The following is a 22,728-nucleotide window of genomic DNA, read 5'->3' on the forward strand; positions in this document are numbered from 1 at the left end:
GAGCATTGTAATTTATATAATCATTACACCTAATATCCCGTTCAGTCTCATTTTACAGTTATTGTTAAGACAGGTCAGTACGTCCTAGGAACTACAGATGTACCTTGGTGTGCCTCGGGCCTACCAGCATGTAGCATGGCCGGACCAACAGAACTCAATCGTTCGTTCGTATGTGCGACAAGACTAGACTTGTTGAGAGGACCCCTACTTTGACCGACTCTTGGCTGGCATACCTGTCCCAAACAGCATCAACTTTAATGCAGTCAGTTCGATTCCGAATTTATCTCAATGCATATCAGCCAAGTCTCCAAATTTTGAAGCAGTTCCCTTTCTGCACATTTGCAGTTTTGCCATTCCATTTAACTATATGAAGAGCCAGCATTCACTCATCTGCTAGCATGCAATAAAGCACCATACACTCCCGTTTAAAGTTAAACCAGCCAATCGAAAGCCGTCGTTACACTTGAGTGCATATCCACCCGCTCTGACTGGGTTCGGTCTCCCGAGGGCTCCGTTTCGGGGGAAGTAAGCCCAAGTACAAAATATTGCACTTTTGAATCGCGATTGTACGCTTATAATTGTGTTTTTTGTTGTTGTTTTTTTGCTTTTTTAAAAGCAGCAATGTATATTATATGTCATGAATAAGTGATAAATGTGTTTTAATTATGTTTGATTTTTTTGGTTGCATGTGACCTTTAAGGGAGCACTATCAACATTAAAAGAATGTTGAATCAATACGTTTATGCATAAAAAGTAACCTGTAAATAAATTATAAGGGGCAGCTGTACCCCTGCTTCCCCGGCCCTGTACAGACAGAGCTTAGACGCAGTTATGGGCCGTGAAGAATAGCTTTCTAACACTTTGGATGATTAGGCAAATGACGCTTTCATAAACCATACTATTGGAATTTAGGTCTTTTTCGATACTGTATAAAACATTTGACATCAAAGGAATTGCTTGTTACATTGTTACATTGGTTTGTTTGTTTACTTGCTTACAAGCTTAGTCCTCTGGTATGTATAAGTAGTAAGACTGCAATGGCGGCCATCTTGGCAGCCATTTTGAATTCTGGGTAATATGAAATAATTCCATATGACATGCTGTCACTCTAGAAGTAAACAGGAAACAAAAACAGCTGATTCGAGTTACAAGAATAATGTAAACTTTCAACAAATAAATTACCACCACACATGTTTCATGAAAAGTCGGAGAATCGCTAAAGTCCCCTGTCTCAAAGAATAAGCTGTAAAAAATTATATTACCACGACATGACAATACAAAATTACTTATTTTGCGCCCAAACCACCACTCTAGAAGTGACAAGTGTCCAAAAACATCAAAAGTATCAACACTGGATGTAAATGGGCACCTTCGGTGTTAATCATTATGTAAATTGAACTGCCGAGACGGCAACACTCGACAATTAAAGATGGCGGCCAGAATGGCGGCCATTATGATTATTTTCAAAAGCAAAATGTGTCAAACAAATTCTACATCATTTAGCAATACACAAAAGTCAAAATGAAAGTGATCAGATCGATAGTAGTAAAACTATCCACGATTAACTTTGAGATGTTGTCGGGCAGCAAACCAAATGTCATGAAAATGCTCACAGACCCGCACCACCTAAAATGGCCTGTGAAAATAAACCTGATACCACAATCTTAGAGTATTACAGTCCTTTTCATGAGCCCAAGACATCATACTAACTGAAAACAGTGTCAAACCAAATCAATACTGGGGAGGCTACGAAATCCTATTTCTTGGCCCCTTTTAAGATTCTCCCCCTGAACTACTAAGTCACTTGCGGAACGAACAGCGTCTAGACCTACGCTTCTGTGTGAAGAACAGCCTTTTACGTTAAAACATGTTACAACGTATCCTTACCAGATGAAGATTATATAATCAGGTGGTACGGTTTTACTAGAATAAAATTTCAAGGGGAAGTCTTTCTCCATCAGCCGGTGTACGTTGGTGGTGTAGGTATGTAAGACCTGTAAGTGACCGCGTCACAGCAGTCCATACTGATAACATGATTATGACTACATACCATGTAAAGTTCTGACACCCCTACAGGCTAAAATCGGCCTACCCATGACCTGTCAGTTCAGGGTAGGGCCTGTGGTCAAATCAGTAAGACCACTCGACAACTGCAATGGATGATACAGAAAGAGGTTCGGCGTTCATTACCAAGTCACCTGTGGACGGGAGTGTGTCTGTACGGTATGGAACCACAGACAATGGCAGAACAACCCTCGACCCCGAGGCAGGTTTTCGTCTGAGCGGCTCTCAGAACATTCAGTCCTCTGTGATCTCCATCCACAACTGTTTCTACTCTGTACCAGTAAAGACGAAAGCATGCTGCGGCAGGACAGAAATGAAGACTATTTTAAAAGGATTAAAGTAAGTTTGGTTAGGATATCAGTTCTCGCCCTAGTTCCCGATAAACACAGACTTGTTCGTTTCTATAGATCGGCACTTTCCACTTTGTGTCTAAACTTTCCTCAGTGTTTCACTCTACAACGGTCTTTGAACACTCTTTATTCTTTTATTTTCAATTTGCAACACTTCATGGCTATCCCATGTGTTCTAGGCCTGAAAATGTGCTTCCAGTTACTGGACTTACTCTTATTATTTTTAAAATGGTATGAATAAATAGGCTTTCAGATACAATTGTTTTATTCCCCTGGCACCGAGGGAAATCGGTCATACTGATAGAGCAAGTGGATATGATGGCCACAAACTTGATTAAATTAACTGTTAAGCTGAGAATAGTAAAATTTCCAAGGAACCGGGGTTACCATGACCATGTGTTGGGGTAGGACACCTGCATTTCATGCTCTGTCACAGTCTGATGATAACCTCATGACAGGAGGCGTGGCACTCGGGTGCCATCAATGTGTGTAATATTGTTGTCACCACACTGTACAGCTACACATTGATAAAAGTGTCTATTGGTTTGTACTTTACTTTTGAAAAAAACGATTTTGAAAAAAATCCCGTGTAATTGGAACCACAACATTTTTGTATGTGGCTTTTTGTGATTTGACACAAATTTCACTTTGCATGTAAAATCAGAGATCTGTGATTCGTATCCATTTACACTAGGTTACGCATCTCTGTTTAAATTTTGATATTTTTATGGGATCAGAGTGCATCTTTGTTTTGTGTTGTTAACTTTGGTTAAAATGTCAATATGCCTCTTGTGCAAGTTAAATCTGTTTCATTGAAACATTCTCCTGCAACTGTGATAGGATTGATATCATTCTGTGGAGGGGCGGTAGAGTGGCCCAATAGTTAAAGTCTTCACTTTTCATGCTGAAGACCCTGATTCGATTCCCACATGTGTACAATTTCTGGTGTCCCTCGCCTTGATTTTGCTGGAATATTGCTAAAAGCAGCTAAAGACCATACTCATTCACTATTGTTTCAGTGGCATCTTCAAGCCAGGCATGAATGCTATCCTTGGACCAACTGTAAGTGGAAAGTCATCGTGGGTACTTCTGTCAGGTCTTGAGCAATGTTCAAACAAATAAGAACACCCTGTGAATAATTTAGAAACAGACCATGAAAGTCCTAAAACTGCATATTGTATGAGAATATTAAAGGCCACATATACTCTAATAGGGTACAAACGCAAAATCACTTGCTGACATCATTATAAATGAAACCCTGTCATTAAAAATGCTCATTTCGATCTTTAATTACCTTAAATAGACCTTTTGTCAACAGTGCACAATTCTCGGCCGCAAACAAAATTTCAACCAATCAGAGCGGCGCGTCTCCGTGACGTAATAGTGGGTATAGAAATGAGGGTCTGTGCAGTATTCATCTACATTTCAGGGGTTGAACTATTTCGCTTACAGGTTTGTGCAAACCTGAAATCACGAAAGCTGTGGAGAAAAATGAAAGCTATATGTTCTCACAATCTACTATCATTTAGTTTTGTCTCCTGCTTTGCCTAGTTTTTGAGTTACAACCCTTCTTTTCATAGACGATTCTGTCAAAATCACTTGGTGTTGCGAAGTCGTAATCTGTGTTAGGTGGTATAAACCTACACGTTATTTGTCATCATTCACTTGATGCTCAGTTAATGAATTTATAACAGGTATAATTAGTGGTAATGCCACTTAGATTACCCGACAAAGGCCCCCATTTGGCATTTCTTTTGTCTGGATCGATCAAAGGATTAACCAATAACATGCTGATTGATTAATTAGTTTCATGGGGATTTAAATGGGGGATTTGTCAAAAGGTAGTGTTTATGTATGTACATTTACTAATCTATACTGAATACACTCTGTCGTGTCTGTGTCTATGTAAAACAACACCCTTCTTTCAAATGATTAACCGCCAATACATTGATTGCTCATTATTGGCTAAGTAAATAACTTTTTAAAAAGAATGACGCACATTATGCAATTAGTTGCCAGGTGTGCTTTCTTGGGTAATCAATGAAACTATACCGCAATGTGAAAAACCTGAAACGATACATCACGTTTTCGTATATTAGACTGTTAAAAGACACATCACTTGGGAAATCTGCAGATGAATTATATATCACTTGTTTTTTGTGGATATTGATGGATACATTCCTCGAAGAAGGTAATAGCCTGACATTGCTCCTATAACTTTAATTATAATATTTGCATTTTTGTTTTTAATACGTTGTCGTAGCTTTCAACAGAATCATTGTTTTCATCAGACGACATACACTAGGGCGTGGGTGCGAATTATGATTCATATAGGAAAACTATGAAATGTCTACATATTACATTCCTCTTATACATTCGCAGATCGCTTCTTTTTATTAAGTTTCAAAATGCATACAAGTATGATTATAAAGTAATTAGGATTATGAGACCAAGTATGAAGACGTTTAAGTGTCTAAATACTGGTGAGTGAACGTTAGAAACCAAGTAAATTTAGCAAGTGAAGAAATTTATCGCACAGTATTTTTACTTCAACCCCAACCTCGCTTAGGTTATGTTACAGGTTGTGTCATGCAAACTCCTTTTGGTAATGATTCAAATACATATTTATGTAGTTTTGATTTTCTAAGTTGATGAGAACAAACCATACATAATCTCATTAATTCAAATGAGTTTGACTTCACGATTTTCAAAAATGGCGGCGCCCTGTCTTGGGATGAATGCTATTTAAGTTTGTTTTCACCGACTTACAAAAGGACAATTACTTTCTACTCGTAGTAAAATATGTATTTTATTGATGGACTTTAGGAGTTTACATGACATTGCTTATAACATAACAATTTCACTCTAGGAATCAGTCAATATAAGGGGTCAATATATAATATTACTTACGATAATTTTGTCACTTCGACCACAACCTCGTTTTGTGGGAGAAAGCGTTATATCCATGCAAAATCCTTTTGGTCAACAATGTGTAGTAAGCAGTCTTGATTTTATAAACTCGAGGAATCTTGAACTCCATTTTCTATCCTGGAAGCGTGGTAGGGGGCAAACCATCTGATTTAGTATATACCACAGGCTTCCACAAAGCTCACTTCTCACACACTAACAACCAATTTAAGCACAAACTTCAGAGTCTGGTGGAAATCTGTGCATAGTTACACCATCACCCGACCCCAAGGAACAATTGACGGCAACACAACAATTCGGCATGTCTTTGGTGACGTCAAGAAATCAGCAAAATGACGAGCTTCCTACACATTTTCTATACATTTAACTGGAAACCGTTCCTGCTATGACGTCACTGTAGGGCTCTGGCGACGAGAGTTACGTAACCTGTCTGCGGTTTCGTTTGCGGGCGAGAGAGAAGCACACGGCTTTTTTGCAACTTTTAAGCGCTTGGTATTAATTAACTACAAGTTTTTTTTAAAAGAAAATGGTGTTTTGTTTATGACTAACCAAAAGTCTTTCATATGCAGTGATAAAAAGAGTACCAAAAAATTGAGTTTAGTGGTCCTTTAAAGTTTTTATCTGTCACAAACATTAATGTAAAATATTATCCATATCACAATGTTCATGACATTTCCAATTATCCATCATTTTACAAGCCCTGGTCATCTCAGAATATTTATGTTGATGAAGTGATAATTGCTTGATTAGTGTCCACAATATGTAACATCAGGGCACACATTCAATACTTCTGTGTGCTGCAGAGACTGGAAACAGGTCCTTTCAAAAAACTAACTTTCACTTTCTCTCCATAAGTATGTTACAAATAATGTCGTGATAAAACTTATGTATACATGACTGTGCTGAAGTAACTAAATTACAAATTTGCATAGTCCATGATGGATGACAGTAATTTTGGAGTGCGTGTGCACGTATTGACAGAAATGTCGGATAAACGCTTTGATATGAGGGAACGTGGTTGATGACATGTGTGCCATATTTAGACGTGTTTGTTTCAGACTGCTAGATGTGTTGGCCGGCAGAAAAGACCCAGTTGGCCTTAGAGGTAACTTGCTATTGGATGGTGCCCCACCCCCTGACAACTTCAAATGCATGGTGGGATATGTTGTGCAGGTAGGTACTCTGCGGGGTAGGTACGTGATAGGAAACACTGGCATGTAGCAATTTGTTGTAGCTTGATATTGATGTTTGAACTATCAATAGCTCTTACCACTGTGTCAATAAAAAGTGTTCTTCTCTTCCTCTAAATGCTGGAGGTAAACATGTATTTCTTACAGCTAGGTATTATAGGGGAATAGCTAGGTTAGGACTGTTATCCAACATTTTATCACTAAGATACCTCTTTATCTTGGCAAATACAATGGCTTGTGTAACATGCGGGTACAAGGTTCATAGAATACCTTCCTATCATGTTTACTGATAAGGTTTGTGACGCATGAAAGTGTATGGTACATTGAATACCAGTGATGGATCCAGAGGGGTGCATGCACGCACGCACACACACACATCCCAGGGGTTCATAATCTTTTAAAAGCAGCTTGCCACAGAGTGAGTGACTTTAAGAAAGCAACCTTGTCCTAATAAATTTTCTTCTTGCCCAGATTTTTATGACATAATCATTATGATATAATTTTGAAAGAATAAATCAATATGGTATTTGATGTTAATGTTTACTGGACAATTTAAGAAAAAGTGATAAATAGCAAACAAAGATACTGTACTTCATTATCATTGCAAAATTTAATGGCTACATTTTGGGCAGATATGACATGAAATCCAAGTTTATTTGCAGTTTGAAACCATAAGTGGAAATTATCAAGTGGCACAAGACAAGTAAGATACCATGATGTTATTGTCCGAAATGAAAACTGAGTCATCCCTGAGGCTCAGAGCGATGGGACTTTTTTAACCTCTGCATCCCCATAAAATGTTCTGTCGGGTGCATTTCCCCCTACCCTTTTGACCTTTAACCCACACCCACACATGGAAGTATACAGTTCATTGAACACCACCCTATTTAGACTACATAATTATGACAGCTAGTAACACATGAAAAATCTCCTTTCCTAACCCACTGTGACATCTCATGAAGCAAGTCAGTACAAGGGTCAGGGAATACCTCCCTATCTAACCCACAATTACTGCTCATGAAGCAAGTCAGTACAAGGGTCAGGGAATACCCCTCTGTCTAACCCAATGTGACATCTCATGAAGCAAGTCAGTACAAGGGTCAGGGAATACCTCCCTATCTAACCCACAATTACTGCTCAGAAGCAAGTCAGTACAACGGTCAGGGAATACCCCTCTATCTAACCCACTGTGACGGCTCATGAAGCAAGTCAGTACAAGGGTCAGGGAATACCCCTCTGTCTAACCCACAATTACTGCTCATGAAGCAAGTCAGTACAAGGGTCAGGGAATACCCCTCTGTCTAACCCAATGTGACATCTCATGAAGCAAGTCACTACAAGGGTCAGGGAATACCTCCCTATCTAACCCACAATTACTGCTCAGAAGCAAGTCAGTACAAGGGTCAGGGAATACCCCTCTATCTAACCCACTGTGACGGCTCATGAAGCAAGTCACTACAAGGGTCAGGGAATACCCCTCTGTCTAACCCACAATTACTGCTCATGAAGCAAGTCAGTACAAGGGTCAGGAAATACCTCCCTATCTAACCCACTGTGACGGCTCATGCAGCAAGTCACTACAAGGGTCAGGGAATACCCCTCTGTCTAACCCACAATTACTGCTCATGAAGCAAGTCAGTACAAGGGTCAGGGAATACCCCTCTATCTAACCCACTGTGACGGCTCATGAAGCAAGTCAGTACAAGGGTCAGGGAATGCCTCCCTATCTAACCCACTGTGACGGCTCATGAAGCATGTCAGTACAAGGGTCAGGGAATGCCTCCCTATCTAACCCACTGTGACGGCTCATGAAGCAAGTCACTACAAGGGTCAGGGAATACCTCTCTATCTAACCCACAATTACTGCTCATGAAGCAAGTCAGTACAATAGTCAGGGAATACCCCTCTGTCTAACCCAATGTGACGGCTCATGAAGCAAGTCAGTACAAGGGTCAGGGAATATCTCTCTGTCTAACCCACAATTACTGCTCATGAAGCAAGTCAGTACAAGGGTCAGGGAATACCTCCCTATCTAACCCACTGTGACGGCTCATGCAGCAAGTCACTACAAGGGTCAGGGAATACCCCTCTGTCTAACCCACAATTACTGCTCATGAAGCAAGTCAGTACAAGGGTCAGGGAATACCCCTCTATCTAACCCACTGTGACGGCTCATGAAGCAAGTCAGTACAAGGGTCAGGGAATGCCTCCCTATCTAACCCACTGTGACGGCTCATGAAGCATGTCAGTACAAGGGTCAGGGAATGCCTCCCTATCTAACCCACTGTGACGGCTCATGAAGCAAGTCACTACAAGGGTCAGGGAATACCTCCCTATCTAATCCACAATTACTGCTCATGAAACAAGTCAGTACAATGGTCAGGGAATACCCCTCTGTCTAACCCAATGTGACGGCTCATGAAGCAAGTCAGTACAAGGGTCAGGGAATATCTCTCTGTCTAACCCACAATTACTGCTCATGAAGCAAGTCAGTACAATGGTCAGGGAGTACCCCTCTGTCTAACCCACTGTGACGGCTCATGAAGCAAGTCAGTACAAGGGTCAGGGAATACCTCCCTATCTAACCCACAATTCCTGCTCATGAAGCAAGTCAGTACAAGGGTCAGGGAATACCCCTCTATCTAACCCACTGTGACGGTTCATGAAGCAAGTCAGTACAAGGGTCAGGGAATACCCCTCTGTCTAACCCAATGTGACAGCTCATGAAGCATGTCAGTACAAGGGACAGGGAATATCTCTCTGTCTAACCCACAATTACTGCTCATGAAGCAAGTCAGTACAATGGTCAGGGAATTCCCCTCTGTCTAACCCACTGTGACGGCTCATGATGCAAGTCAGTACAAGGGTCAGGGAATATCTCTCTGTCTAACCCACAATTACTGCTCATGAAGCAAGTCAGTACAAGTGTCAGGGAATACCCCTCTGTCTAACCCACTGTGACGGCTCATGAAGCAAGTCAGTACAAGGGTCAGGGAATACCTCTCTGTGTAACCCAATGTGACGGCTCATGAAGCAAGTCAGTACAATGGTCAGGGAATATCTCTCTGTCTAACCCAATGTGACGGCTCATGAAGCAAGTCAGTACAAGGGTCAGGGAATACCCCTCTATCTAACCCACAATTACTGCTCATGAAGCAAGTCAGTACAATGGTCAGGGAATACCCCTCTGTCTAACCCACTAAGACAGCTCATGAAGCAAGTCAGTACAAGGGTCAGGGAATACCCCTCTGTCTAACCCATGAGGACATTTATTGACGAATGCAGGTTCCCATGAAAATGTTCAGGTTTGACTAACAAAATAATGACAATTTATACAGTATACAATATGCAGTATTTTAGCACTGATAGTTTATTTTAGTGAGTGTGGGTCACATTAATTTGTATCCAATTTAGCTAAATGGCAACAAGTCACCGAACCTTTTCACTCTTGTGTCTCCATTGGAGCTATGGTGATGCAGATTCTGGCCCTTGTCTTAGGTGTGAACAACGTCATCAATAAGACCTTTCAGCAAATCTCTTCTAAAAGTCAACCGTAAACAAGTATTGCTGTGTATGTAGATAGTGATGTTTTACTTAGCTTTACAATTCAAACTTAGGATGATGTCGTCATGGGAACTCTGACAGTGAGAGAGAATTTCCAGTTCTCAGCAGCTTTGCGGTTACCCTCGGATACTACAAAGATGGAGAGAGATGCCCGTGTGAATGCTGTGATAGACGAACTGGGGCTGACTCGGTGTGCTGACACCAAGGTGAGATTAACAGCATTGTTTGTACCCGACACCAGGGTGAGATTAACATCATTGTTTGTACCCGACACCAGGGTGAGATTAACAGCATTGTTTGTACCCGACACCAGGGTGAGATTAACAGCATTGTTTGTAGCTGACACCAGGGTGAGATTAACAGCATTGTTTGTAGCTGACACCAGGGTGAGATTAACAGCGTTGTTTGTAGCTGACACCAGGGGGAGATTAACAGGATTGTTTGTAGCTGACACCCAGGTGAGATTAACACCATTGTTTGTAGCTGACACCAGGGTGAGATTAACACCATTTTTTGTACCCAACACCAGGGTGAGATTAACAGCATTGTTTGTAGCTGACACCAGGGTGAGATTAACAGCATTGTTTGTAGCTGACACCAGGGTGAGATTAACAGCATTGTTTGTAGCTGACACCAGGGTGAGATTAACAGGATTGTTTGTAGCTGACACCCAGGTGAGATTAACAGCATTGTTTGTAGCTGACACCAGGGGGAGAGTAACAGCATTGTTTGTACCTGACACCCAGGTGAGATTAACAGCATTGTTTGTACCTGACACCAGGGTGAGATTAACAGCATTGTTTGTAGCTGACATCAGGGTGAGATTAACAGCATTGTTTGTCGCTGACACCAGGGTGAGATTAACAGCATTGTTTGTAGCTGACACCCAGGTGAGATTAACAGCATTGTTTGTAGCTGACACCCAGGTGAGATTAACAGCATTGTTTGTAGCTGACACCCAGGTGAGATTAACAGCATTGTTTTTACCTGACACCAGGGTGAGATTAACAGCATTGTTTGTAGCTGACACCAGGGTGAGATTAACAGCATTGTTTGTAGCTGACACCAGGGTAAGATAAACATCATTGTTTGTAACTGACACCAGGGTTAGATTAACAGCAATGTTGATAGCTGACACCAGGGTTAGATGAACACCATTGTTTGTAGCTGACACCGGGGTAAGATTAACACCATTGTTTGTAGCTGACACCAGGGTTATATTAACACCGTTGTTTGTAGCTGACACCAGGGTTATATTAACACCGTTGTTCGTAGCTGACACCAGGGTTATATTAACACCGTTGTTCGTAGCTGACACCAGGGTGAGATTAACACCATTGTTTGTAGCTGACACCAGGGTGAAATTAACACCATTGTTTGTAGCTGACACCTAGGGCTGGTCATGAGGTTGTGAGCATATAGCTGGCTATTGATGAGATCATGTGAATTGATTAACTTAACCTGTGTCATGGTATGCACTTCTCTCTTTGACTTGACAAGAATTGGGAAGTGGTTAAGATCTTACAGGTGATGATTTAACCGATTGATTATCGAAAATAATTGCTTACCTTTATTTATCAATGTCTACTGGTTATGTTTGTTAGTGCACAAAAAATATAGAAACACATAGTTTTTTCAGGATTTTTTCTCAATTTACACAAAATGCATTTACTGAAGACTAGTATGTTAGGAATGTAAATTTCCTTGAGTCTTTGATGTAAATTTAGTCATGACAAGAAATGAGCTTGTAGTGGTTATGACATGTAACAGACAAACCAACCTTGTGATAAATGCTGTTAACGCAAACACAGTATTTCCTCTTCCAAGTAGAACAACTATTCTTTTCCATGATTAGAGACAAGGATGAGTGGCAGACAGAGCTTAGACACACATCCACACCTGTGGGTGACAAGAAAGAGAATGACAGTAGTTGGATGTCATATGACTGTCCTGAACACTTAACATGAACGTGGCTCTGTAAATTTTTTAGTTGAACTATGAGGCATTTTATCCTTCGGAAAACATAAACATAATGTTTCCACCGGTGATGTTAGCTGTTTGATGCAACCGCAAACCAAGAAATGGGATGCGTCGAAGCTGTTTACTGTGGGAGGCTGTACAAGGCGATGACAACTGGAATGGTGCAGCGACATCAACACATTGTGACGTAATGCAAAAAGTGTGCATTATCATCTGATAAAGTATTGTTGGCGCCTTTGATCTTTAACCGAAGCATCTTAGAATAGCGCTTTGAGTTCTCTTTTGCTCCTCACCCGAGAAGGACTTCTTAGATGTTTTGTAGGACTCTTATCTCAGTGAAAATGCGTGATGTTTATTTTGTCCTCAGTCTTCTAGTCCAAGTGCCAGGACATACGATAATAGTCACAGCCTTGGGTATTCAAGTCTCTGTCCCTGTACTCCAGTCTCTACTGTAAGGTTCTTGACCATACTAAAAAATTCCAGCGTCCACCCTGCGATCTTGTGGTTGTTCTCAGAGGAATATGAACCTTTGGCATCAAAAGATTTCGAGATAATCACCCTCAAAACCTTTTTCCTTACAGTACTTGCAACTGCCGGCGTTCAAAATAATCGCCGGCCCAGTGACGGTTGTTATTCTACTGGACTGGCAGTTTCAAATATGTGCAGGCTCTAATGACATCCAGTACATTATCTGTCAATTACTTTTCAGCTGGAATGTTTTCCCTTTCTTTTCTTTAATAATGTTCAGGAATCATCCATGATTCATTATGTTATGATAAGTTTCACATCCTAGTACTATTTTTTGATGTAGGAATGTCAACGCCTGTCTTACAAATAAAAACTGTTCTGTGTGCCATAGGCTTCACTTGATGTTGTAGAAACAGTGTGAAAATGTGTACAATGTAGTCTATTTTGTTTTTATTGGTTTCCAAATGGGCCTGCAGATTCCATTCAGAGCCTGTAGATTTTAAAGCCTGCAGATAGCAGCAGGCCCATTGGACAGCTGGTAAATTAAAGTATTGCAAACACTGCTGCATGCATCTAGGAACTGTCAACTGGGTGTGTTTTGCAACGAAAAGGCATGCCAATATTTTCCTTGGCTTAGGGTGGAACCTTATTGCAAAGAATCAGTTGCCAGGACAGCCGCGCACACTCATTCTCTCCATCCGTGTCTGGGCTCTATGAGTGAATCTTGCTTCATCTCAAGACTGTCGTATGCTTTTGATTCCATTGTCTACATCTTCATTTGAAGAAGTCTCGCATACAACAAATTTGGGTAAGGTCTACCATCCTAGGCTACTATGTCTACACTGACCTTCCAATGCTTACTACTGCTAACTCACATAGTAAGAGCCTTGGCTTCAACATAGGTGCTGCAGAGTAACTGTTCCCTTGACATCATCATGGAATGTTGCTCCTGGAAGTCAATATGGACTTCACCTCTTACTATCTCCGAGATATATCTGTTATTAATGTGGAGGGTCTACACCAGTTTGGTCTGTGTGGCAGACCAACTTGTGTCAGCCTGCTATATGTTGGTCTTGTACATCTATAAAATATATTGATGTCATTTTGTTTCGTTCTACTTTTCTTGGGCACAGATCACCTTACCTGGCATAGCAGATGCATGTTTGTACTGTCATACCAATGACTCTTTAGACTGTGAGGCCAGTCTTGTACTTCATGCAGAGAGGGCTCGCCACTCCACTTACTGACCTCTGCTCTCTGAGCAGTAAGTAAAGTGTTCATTTTCAAAGCATTTCGCTTATAAGCTCCCCTCTCATCTTGGCATGACTGATTAGTACTGAATGTTAAACAAGTTGAAACCAGGTTGTCCCTTTAATGGCCTTGCAGTGTGTCTGTGGGAAATGGTTTCAAAGCAAGGGTCTACCATTAAGGTCATAGAGAAATTACAGGGAGGCAGGGCTTATTTGCCAGACTGCATCCTTTAGCCTTGAACAATAGTTGCAGCTGACAGCATCATTGATTCAGGACTGCCCACTCACAAGAGTTTTTGTGCTGTGTATGTCAAGGCGTTTATCATTGAGAAGCAACTCATCACAAGTACTGGAGTATGCATATCAGGAGGTACTGCTTTCTCCAGGCCTCACTGTGCAAGGCTACTTCACAGTTATACATTTGACACAAAGTACTCTGCAGCCCACCGTCAAACTGTGGGAGAAATGCATACCTTGAGATAGGATAAGTTTAAAAATTTGGAAATTTCAACATTCCACTTTCTGACCTGTACTCTCTCAGCAATTATGTCAGTAAGGTGTTTATTTCAGATTACCTATGGGGTTTTCAAAGTATTCCACGTCCAAATCCCTTTCTCATCTTAGGATGACTGATTCGTACTGAACATTAAAGAAGTTAAATACTGAGTTGTCTTCCCTTTCACACCCTTTCAGCGTGTGTCTGTGGGAAATGGTTTCGAAGCAGGGGCTGTCCAGATTAAGCCTTAATGTAAGGTCTGGCTGGATATAGATGTGTTCATGAATGGGAGCAGTGGGGAATATTCAGATGGGAGTGAGGCAGATCTTATTCAACAGCATGTTTCCATGCCATGGTCCAAGTAGAAGTAAGTAAGTGCATACCATGAGATAGGAGCCGTATTATAAATATTACAGTGTATTGTTAAAATTTTCATTCATTCATTTAGGTTGGTAATGAGTTTATTCGGGGTGTGTCTGGGGGTGAGAGAAAGCGAACAAACATCGGTATGGAGCTGATTATCTCCCCTCCCGTGCTGTTCCTGGACGAACCAACCACAGGCCTGGATGCCAGCACGGCTAATGCAGTAATGTACTTGCTTAGAAGGTGAGAAGGAACTGAGATGACACAGACTAGATGAATGCATACACAACCTCCTAATTTTATCGCCTGCAATGCGTTTTGCAGGGAGGAGGGTATTGAAATGTGCTCAGTTTGTCAGTCTGTTTTCAGAGCAGAACTCTTAAACTGTTCAATATTTCTTCACCAAACTTGTGACTTAGATTGGTGTGGTGGTGTTCTGGTGCATTTTGATAGTTTTGGAATTCTGAATAAAGTATTTTTTGTGTTTCCATGGCAACAAGTATGAATTTGACTGAAATTGGTGTTAGTGCTCTTTTCTGGAGACCCAACTCTGAAACTGTTCACTATATCTTCACCAAACTTGACACATAGATTGATGTGATGGTGTACTTGTGCCTTTTGGTAAGTTTTTAATTCAGATAAAAAACATTTTTTGTGTTTCCATGGCAACAAGTTTGACTTCAACTAAAATTGGTGTTATTGCTCTTTTCCGGAGCAGAACTCTAAAGCCATTCAGTGTTTCTTCACCAAACATTGCACATAGCTTGGACTATTGGTGTATTGGTGCCTTTTGATAGTTTTGGAATTCTTAATAAAATATTTTTTGCATTTCAATGGCAACAAGTTTGACTTCAACTGAAATTAGTGGTAGGGCTCTTTTACGGAGTAGAACTCTTGAACTGTTCGTTATTTCACCAAACTTGGAATATTAAAGCTTGGTCTAGTGGTATTTGGAATTCTGATTTAGATATTTTTGCATTTCCATGGCAACAAGTATGACTAGACAGAAATTGGTGGTTGTGCTCCTTTCACCTTTTAAAACCTTTCATTACTCTCTTTCCATTCTTCTATATACCTAATCATAACTTCTTGACATATTCATGCAGGTTTTTGTGGCATTAGCATTAGTTAAGATGATGCATTTCCCCAAATAGACCAACAGCAAAATGGCTGTCTCTTTGACCAGATAGTATTGGTATTAAAAATACCATTTGTATGCTGGAACAACAGAAATTGTACATTCATAACAATCCAGATAGATCGGTCATTTCTTCCTTAAACCAGAGGGTTTTTTTTCACTTCAGACTGGCCCTGAAGGGTCGTACCATTGTGTTCTCAATCCACCAGCCTCGCTTCTCTATATACAAAGTGTTTGACAACCTGATGCTGCTGTCGGGGGGTGAGGTAGTCTACCATGGCGCTGCACCTGAGGCTCTCGAGTACTTCCAGTCAGTAGGTATGTCCCAGCTTCCTGTCACTCATGACTCATATCGAACATTCTACTTACATGTGTGCTGAGCTCTTAGAAGCAGAGCATACTAGCCAGTTCACGCATGTCAATTTCTGTATTATTTCCATGAGAAAATATTTTTCAGTTTAGAACTGTCATGGAGTCAGAGAGCAGTTATAAATGAGATTTCTTTCATCCAGGTTATATCTGTGAGGAACACAACAACCCTCCGGACTTCTTCCTGGACGTCCTCAACGGCGACTACAATACCATTGATAACTTTGAGGCCCCTGACAAGAAAGAAAATGGTTTGTGGAATCTTTGCTAGCTACAGATATGGGTGACCACTGTAAGACTTAAAGCACTGTGAGAGTGAGTAGGTGTTGACTTCAGAATGGTGCACATTTGAGTTTTATTGAATTACTACAGTCTTGTTGAATGTTGTACTTGACCCAACTGTTGATCTTGAGAATTACAAACACACTAACAACCCAAATGCTAGAAATATAATTTCAAAGAAAATTGAGCAGTTCAATTTGATAGACGTCTGGCGTGATCTACATGATAATACGAGGAAATACACTTGGTGGAAAAGAAATCCTAGACTGCAAGCCAGACTAGACTTCTTTCTAGTCTCCCAGGACATAGGTAACATCACTGTAGATGCTCAAATTCTTCTGGGATACAAATCTGATCATTCAGCTATAACATTTACTTTCACGAATAACAACAATAGAAGAGGAAACGGTTACTGGAAATTTAACACCTCGCTTTTTCAAGATGAGGAGTATATAAATATAGTTAAGACCATGATAGAATTAGCTAAACAGCAATATGCTCTAAGTAATTGCACCGAGGATATAAGGAATATTGACGATAATCGATGATTGTCTTTTTCTTGAAACATTGCTGATGAACATTAAAGGTAAATCAATCTCCTACAGTACCTTCTTGAAGAGACAGAAAAAAGACAGAACAAAATATCTGTAAGGTAAAATAGTTGATATTGAGGATACTATTCGTAATAACTTCCAAAACATTAACAAAGCTCTTCTGTCTGAGCTATCTAAATATAAGTTGGAACTGGAGAAAATAAAGGAACAAGAGATCAACGGTATTCAGATCAGAAATAGAATATTGTGGCAGGAAGAAGGGGAAAACCTACAAAATTTGTAATCTTGAAAATAGAAATTTTATCAGTAAATCAATTAACTGTCTTCTATCAGATGAAGGTGAGTTAATCAGTGATCAAAAGGATATTTTGGCAAGGCAAAAACATTTTTATCAAGAACTACTGAAAACTGTCTTATTTCCATGCCTTAAATTTTCGCAAGTAACGGTCACTAAACCTTTTCGCGCCTTCTTATTTTCGCGAGGCGCTAGTTGACCAATATATTGACAAATGCAATACAGTATAAATACCTGAGATATAGGTCTAAAGGGTACTTTACATGACTATGGTTTTCTAGCAGAATATTGATCGATAAATCTTTCATTCAGCCATGAAAAAGACCGGTCACGTGACAGACATGTGATCTTGTAACAGAGGGCATCTCTGAATGTTGTAGCACAACACCCAGGTGCGTGATCATTGAGTTGTTATAAGATAAACAGATTTGCGTAGTGATTTAAAAACAAATGTATTTGATATCAAACCTAGTTCTCTTTAACCGAGTGTTAGCGCAATGAAAACAAAATGATCTCTTCTCACGTGATGTGACTGCTTACGTAGATGAAACAATACACTTGCAAATCAGTGTTATGAAGCATGTACATGCACGGTGGATAGTGAAATATCTGGACAAGCTCTCCAAAGAGAAAGACTTTGTTCTGAGGGGTTGGCAAAAAGCTAATCTCTTGTGAAAACTGTTAGTAAGAGGATCAGTAAGTGACACATGTTAATTCAGATTAGCCCAGCGGGGACACGTGAATGAGCAGTGTACACTTGTATTGTTTTTATGTTGTTGACTTATCTGAAGAAAGTGAATGATATATCTATATTATCTCAGGTTTTTATTCTCGCGTTATGAAGTCTGACGCGAAGTTCGCAAAAATTAAAGGGTCGTGAAAATTTGGCTGTTTACAGTATATGCTGAAAAAGATAGTAAGATAGACCACAATATAGTTCTATCTACACTTAATGTTCCAAGTCTTCCAGCAACCTTGACAGAAAAATTAGAAAAACCCATTAATAGGAGTGAAATACTGAATGTTCTGAAGTCCATGAAAAATGATAAAAGTCCTGGTATTGACGGATATCCAATAGAATTTTTTAAATTTTTCTGGAATGATTTGGGTAAATCGATTCTCCATTATATACATCAAACATTTAAAAATAACCATTTATCTTAAACCTTGAACAGGGGAATAATAACCTGCATACCTAAGCAAGGTAAGGATAGAAAACTGCATAAAAATTGGCGCCCTATATCCCTTCTAAACTCTGTGTATAAATTGATTAGTGCTTGTATCACTAATAGACTGAAATGTACGCTAGACTATTTAATACAAGAAAACCAGACTGGTTTTATTCCAGGTAGATGCATTAGCGAAAATATAAGACTTCTGTATGACACCATTTTTGAGACAGGAAAACAAAATATGAAAGGTCTTTTGCTATTAATTAATACTGTTTCAATGCTGTCGTAAAAAAGTTTAGATTTGGCACAAATAGACTAAAATGGATCACTCTTTTACAAGTAACGCGACGTCATGTGTCATTCAAAACGGCCACCTATCAGACTTCTTTTCTAACTCAAGAGGCTGTTGTCAAGGTGATCCAATTTCACCATACCTCTTGCTCTTTGTTGCTGAAATTTTAGGCATTATGATTCATGAGAACAGAGATATCAAGGGTATTGTGTTGAATTGTAAGGAATATAAATTAGGTCAATACGCAGACGATACTCAACTATTCTTGGATGGCATTGATACTAGTCTCAAGGCTGCTAAAGACGCGCTGTCTCTATTTTATAAAATTTCAGGTTTGAAAATTAATGTGGAAAAGACTAAAGCAATATGGCTAGGGTCTGTGGTCAACAGTAAGGATATCATCTGCATGCTGTACGGTGCACAAACTGAGACCACAGTTTATTCGTAACCGAATAATTATGTAATTGCTACAATTATACCAGAGTACATTCATTTAGACTTAGATAACGTGTCGTCTCATCACATCACAGAATCAGCTTCAAATCTGCACACAACATCTCAAGGTTACATGTTGGACAGCTCATGGCAAATGCTCCCCGATGACTCACGTATTCTAACGGCTCGCCAGCCTGGACATGTCCGTCCCACTCAACAGTGCCAGTCATCGGTCTGTAACATGACACGAGAATTAAACATTCAGTATAGACCGCATGCATATATACAGACAGTGTATATATCCACTCACATAAACATCACATAACATACAGGACACATCAAAACTGACCGCTAGTGCACTGCAGCTGAGAATAATCTAATTCAAATTTCCCTCCCTTTTATACCTACCAGAGCGCCCCCATACCTATAGCATTACTTCCCTTTGTTGTATCTTCCGATGCTAGGAGAAAGAAATTTCATTCTAATTCGTGCCTCAAACGAAAGAAATTATATTGAGACTGGGTTTCTGAAAATTTTGAGGTTTTGGGTATATTTCTGAATGCCAACCTGAAGGATCTATACTAGAAAAAGACTTACTTCAATTTTGAAGATTTTAGGAAACTGGCAAAGAACGAAGTTGACTCTTATGGGGAAAATTACTGTTATAAAAACTCTAGCTCTCTCGTCTCTGGTACATATATTTTCGGCTCTACTTAATCCACCAGAAACATTTATTAAAGACTTGGAACAAAGGTTCTTCTCTTTTGCATGGAACGGAAAGCCAGATACAATAAGGAGAGTAACACTGAAAAAAGACTATAAGGAACGAGGAATTAGGATGACAGATATTACCTCTTTTATTGACTCACTCAAAGTAGCCACCCTAACAAGATCTTTATCTAGAGCTAACTGTAACAACCCCTGCAACATTCCTAATATTGATCAGTTCATGAAAGTGGATAACCCATATTGGAAAGATGTTTTTCAGGCATGGAAGAAATACAGATCTTCTTTCAAAATTAATCCAGATGATTTTCAGAAAATACTTTATGAACCACTATGGCTGAACCATCAGTTTGCAGTCTCCTCTTTTTTGATTTATAACTGGTTTAAAATGGGTGTTACCGAGATCAAAGATATTTGTAACTCTGACAGGTTTCTATCATTTAGTGAATTTAAAGCTAGATTCCCAGTTAAGGGTACCTTTTTAGATTGTAATAGACTATTGAAAAATATTCCCTGGACTTGGAGAACTACAATAGCAATCATAAAGTCGGAAACCAAAATCTTGGTATCAATGAAGTGATTTTAATGTTGCTTACACCCTTCAAAGGTTGCAGAATCCTTTATGATAAGTTGATTAGAACAGATAAATTGCCTGAAGTTTGCAAGAAATGGGAAATTTTAACAAATATTTATACATCCTGGTACACTATTTTTCTAAACTATAGAAAGTGTACAAAAGACATTAAACTGTTACCTCTTCAGTATAGATTTATTCCTAAAGTTATCTATACCTGAAAGAACTGATAAAAACGAACATACTGTAATAGATAATAACTGCTGTACATTCTGTGAAAGAGAATCTGAAAACATTGTACACGTGTTTGCATCTTGTGATATTGTTCGGACCTTTTCGAATGACTAAAGTCTCTATATTAAGAATACTGTTAATATTAACATTTTATTCACAGATTTTGTAATATTATTAGGGATTAACACTGGCTACCCTTTTGTTAATAATATCATTCTTGCTGGAAAACGGTTCATATACCTAGCTAGTATAACTGAGAGAAAGCTTACTCTTGACAATTTTTTATGCGAGTTAAAAAGATACATAGCCAGGAAAAATAACACTATGACGAATTTCCAGCAAAAATGGCCCACAGAGTTAACACTGCTATTTGATGTACATAGCAATTTGTTTCTAGTGTGCAGTATATATTGCCCTCCGCATGTATCTTGGATATGTAAACAGTGCTAATGTCTGATGTAACTTTTTACCCAGTGTACCTGCCATGTTAATGTTATGTTGGCCACACCTATATTACACTATATTATTACATAAACATGTAGCCTGAATGTACCTTTTCACTGTGGACATTTTGAGAACTGCTTTTCACGTATTGAATGTATTTTATTTGAATATGTATACAAAGCCATTATGAAATAGAAATATATTATGCTAATACCATGTCAATACCTATGCACACCTATATTCCCATACAATTACTGAGGTAATTACGTAACCGCCTCGCCGAAATGAAGACTGTCTACACGTTTTAAAATATATTATGCCAGTAGCGCTATAGCATCCTCATACATCTATATTCACACATAATGCGAATTGCATTTGTGTAACAGCCTTTCTGAAATGAATATAGCTCATATGATTTGGGTAACACATGGTGCAATTATTGTTACAAATCTCTTGTACATCCATATTCTGGTTTGAAGATTTAACTATGTAACTGCCTCACTGAAATGAATAAATTATTAGAAAAAAAAGAAAAAACAATTACTACAGTCTTAAGTTTAAAAAAAAAGCAGATTGAAGACATTAAAACTCAAGTGAAACTTACTGGTTAAAGCATGACACTATCCCAGAAAATGGGGTATGAACCCCAAACTGTTGGATCGACATAGCCAAGGGGTGTAACTCTCTACAACCACAGGGCCAGCCTACTGCATAGCTTACATTATTGATGATTAATGATGGTGCTGAGTCTTTTTCTTGTGTTGCCAGGTAACTTTATCTGTTAACATCAGCTTACTTCAGTGTTTGAGTTTGAATCCAAGGGATTCCAGTCGGCACAAGCCTCCCACTTTTTGGTAGTGTGCTTCAAAATGGGGTTCCAATAACTTGCCACTGCATTGAATATGACATTCCATTTCAAACATAACTGAAAATGACATTCCAATTCAAACATAACTGCTATAATCCTGGATCTGGGTCTTTGTGTTAAATAGGAAAGAGTTTGGGTTTTTCTTTTAAAAAAAAGCAAATTTTGCAATTGTCTGAGGATAATATATGCATTAATTATTACTGTTACGATTTGAATAAAATAAATGTGTGTAATTAAGAAACAACTTAAAAATGTGTATCAGATGCTGTCAGCCAAATGAAAGGATTTACACTATCAACAATATGACAGTAATAAAGAATACATAAATACCAGAATGAACTAGGTAATGAAAATACTGATACTAAGTACCCAATCAAGCTTGGAAACCATTGGTAAAATGCCCATTGGTTGTATTCTTGTATAGAGTCCTGGAATTCCTTTGTTTTATTGGTAAATAATATCATTCAGAACTTTTATTAATGTTTGCTGAAATTTTGTTGTTATTATTATTGTATTGCGGATAAATGTGACTGTGGTAAATTAAACATTTAACCTTAAAATGTATTGTAACTGATATTAGTTGTCAGTCAGTCCAACAAACCTAAGTGTCGACCATTGCACAATTATGTATATGCACCCACACATGCACCCACATCTCCACACATGCACCGTTTTTTCAAAGCTGTCACAAC

The 22,728-nt window shown here is 39.1% G+C and overlaps 1 protein-coding gene across 1 annotated transcript in view; it reads left to right on the forward strand.

Moving 5' to 3' along the window:
- The first annotated feature begins 2,155 nt into the window (after positions 1–2,155).
- LOC137283843 (broad substrate specificity ATP-binding cassette transporter ABCG2-like) overlaps positions 2,156–22,728 on the forward strand; it is a 37,615-nt gene continuing 17,042 nt past the window's right edge. Inside the window, exons 1-7 of the mRNA XM_067815524.1 lie at positions 2,156–2,403; positions 3,434–3,493; positions 6,401–6,515; positions 10,150–10,302; positions 14,739–14,896; positions 15,958–16,109; positions 16,304–16,411. Of these exons, the coding sequence (XP_067671625.1) occupies positions 2,156–2,403; positions 3,434–3,493; positions 6,401–6,515; positions 10,150–10,302; positions 14,739–14,896; positions 15,958–16,109; positions 16,304–16,411 (994 nt within the window). The remainder of the gene's footprint in view (positions 2,404–3,433; positions 3,494–6,400; positions 6,516–10,149; positions 10,303–14,738; positions 14,897–15,957; positions 16,110–16,303; positions 16,412–22,728) is intronic.

This window comes from Haliotis asinina, chromosome 5, assembly GCF_037392515.1.
Source record: "Haliotis asinina isolate JCU_RB_2024 chromosome 5, JCU_Hal_asi_v2, whole genome shotgun sequence".
In the NCBI taxonomy this organism is placed as follows: Eukaryota; Metazoa; Mollusca; class Gastropoda; order Lepetellida; family Haliotidae; genus Haliotis; species Haliotis asinina.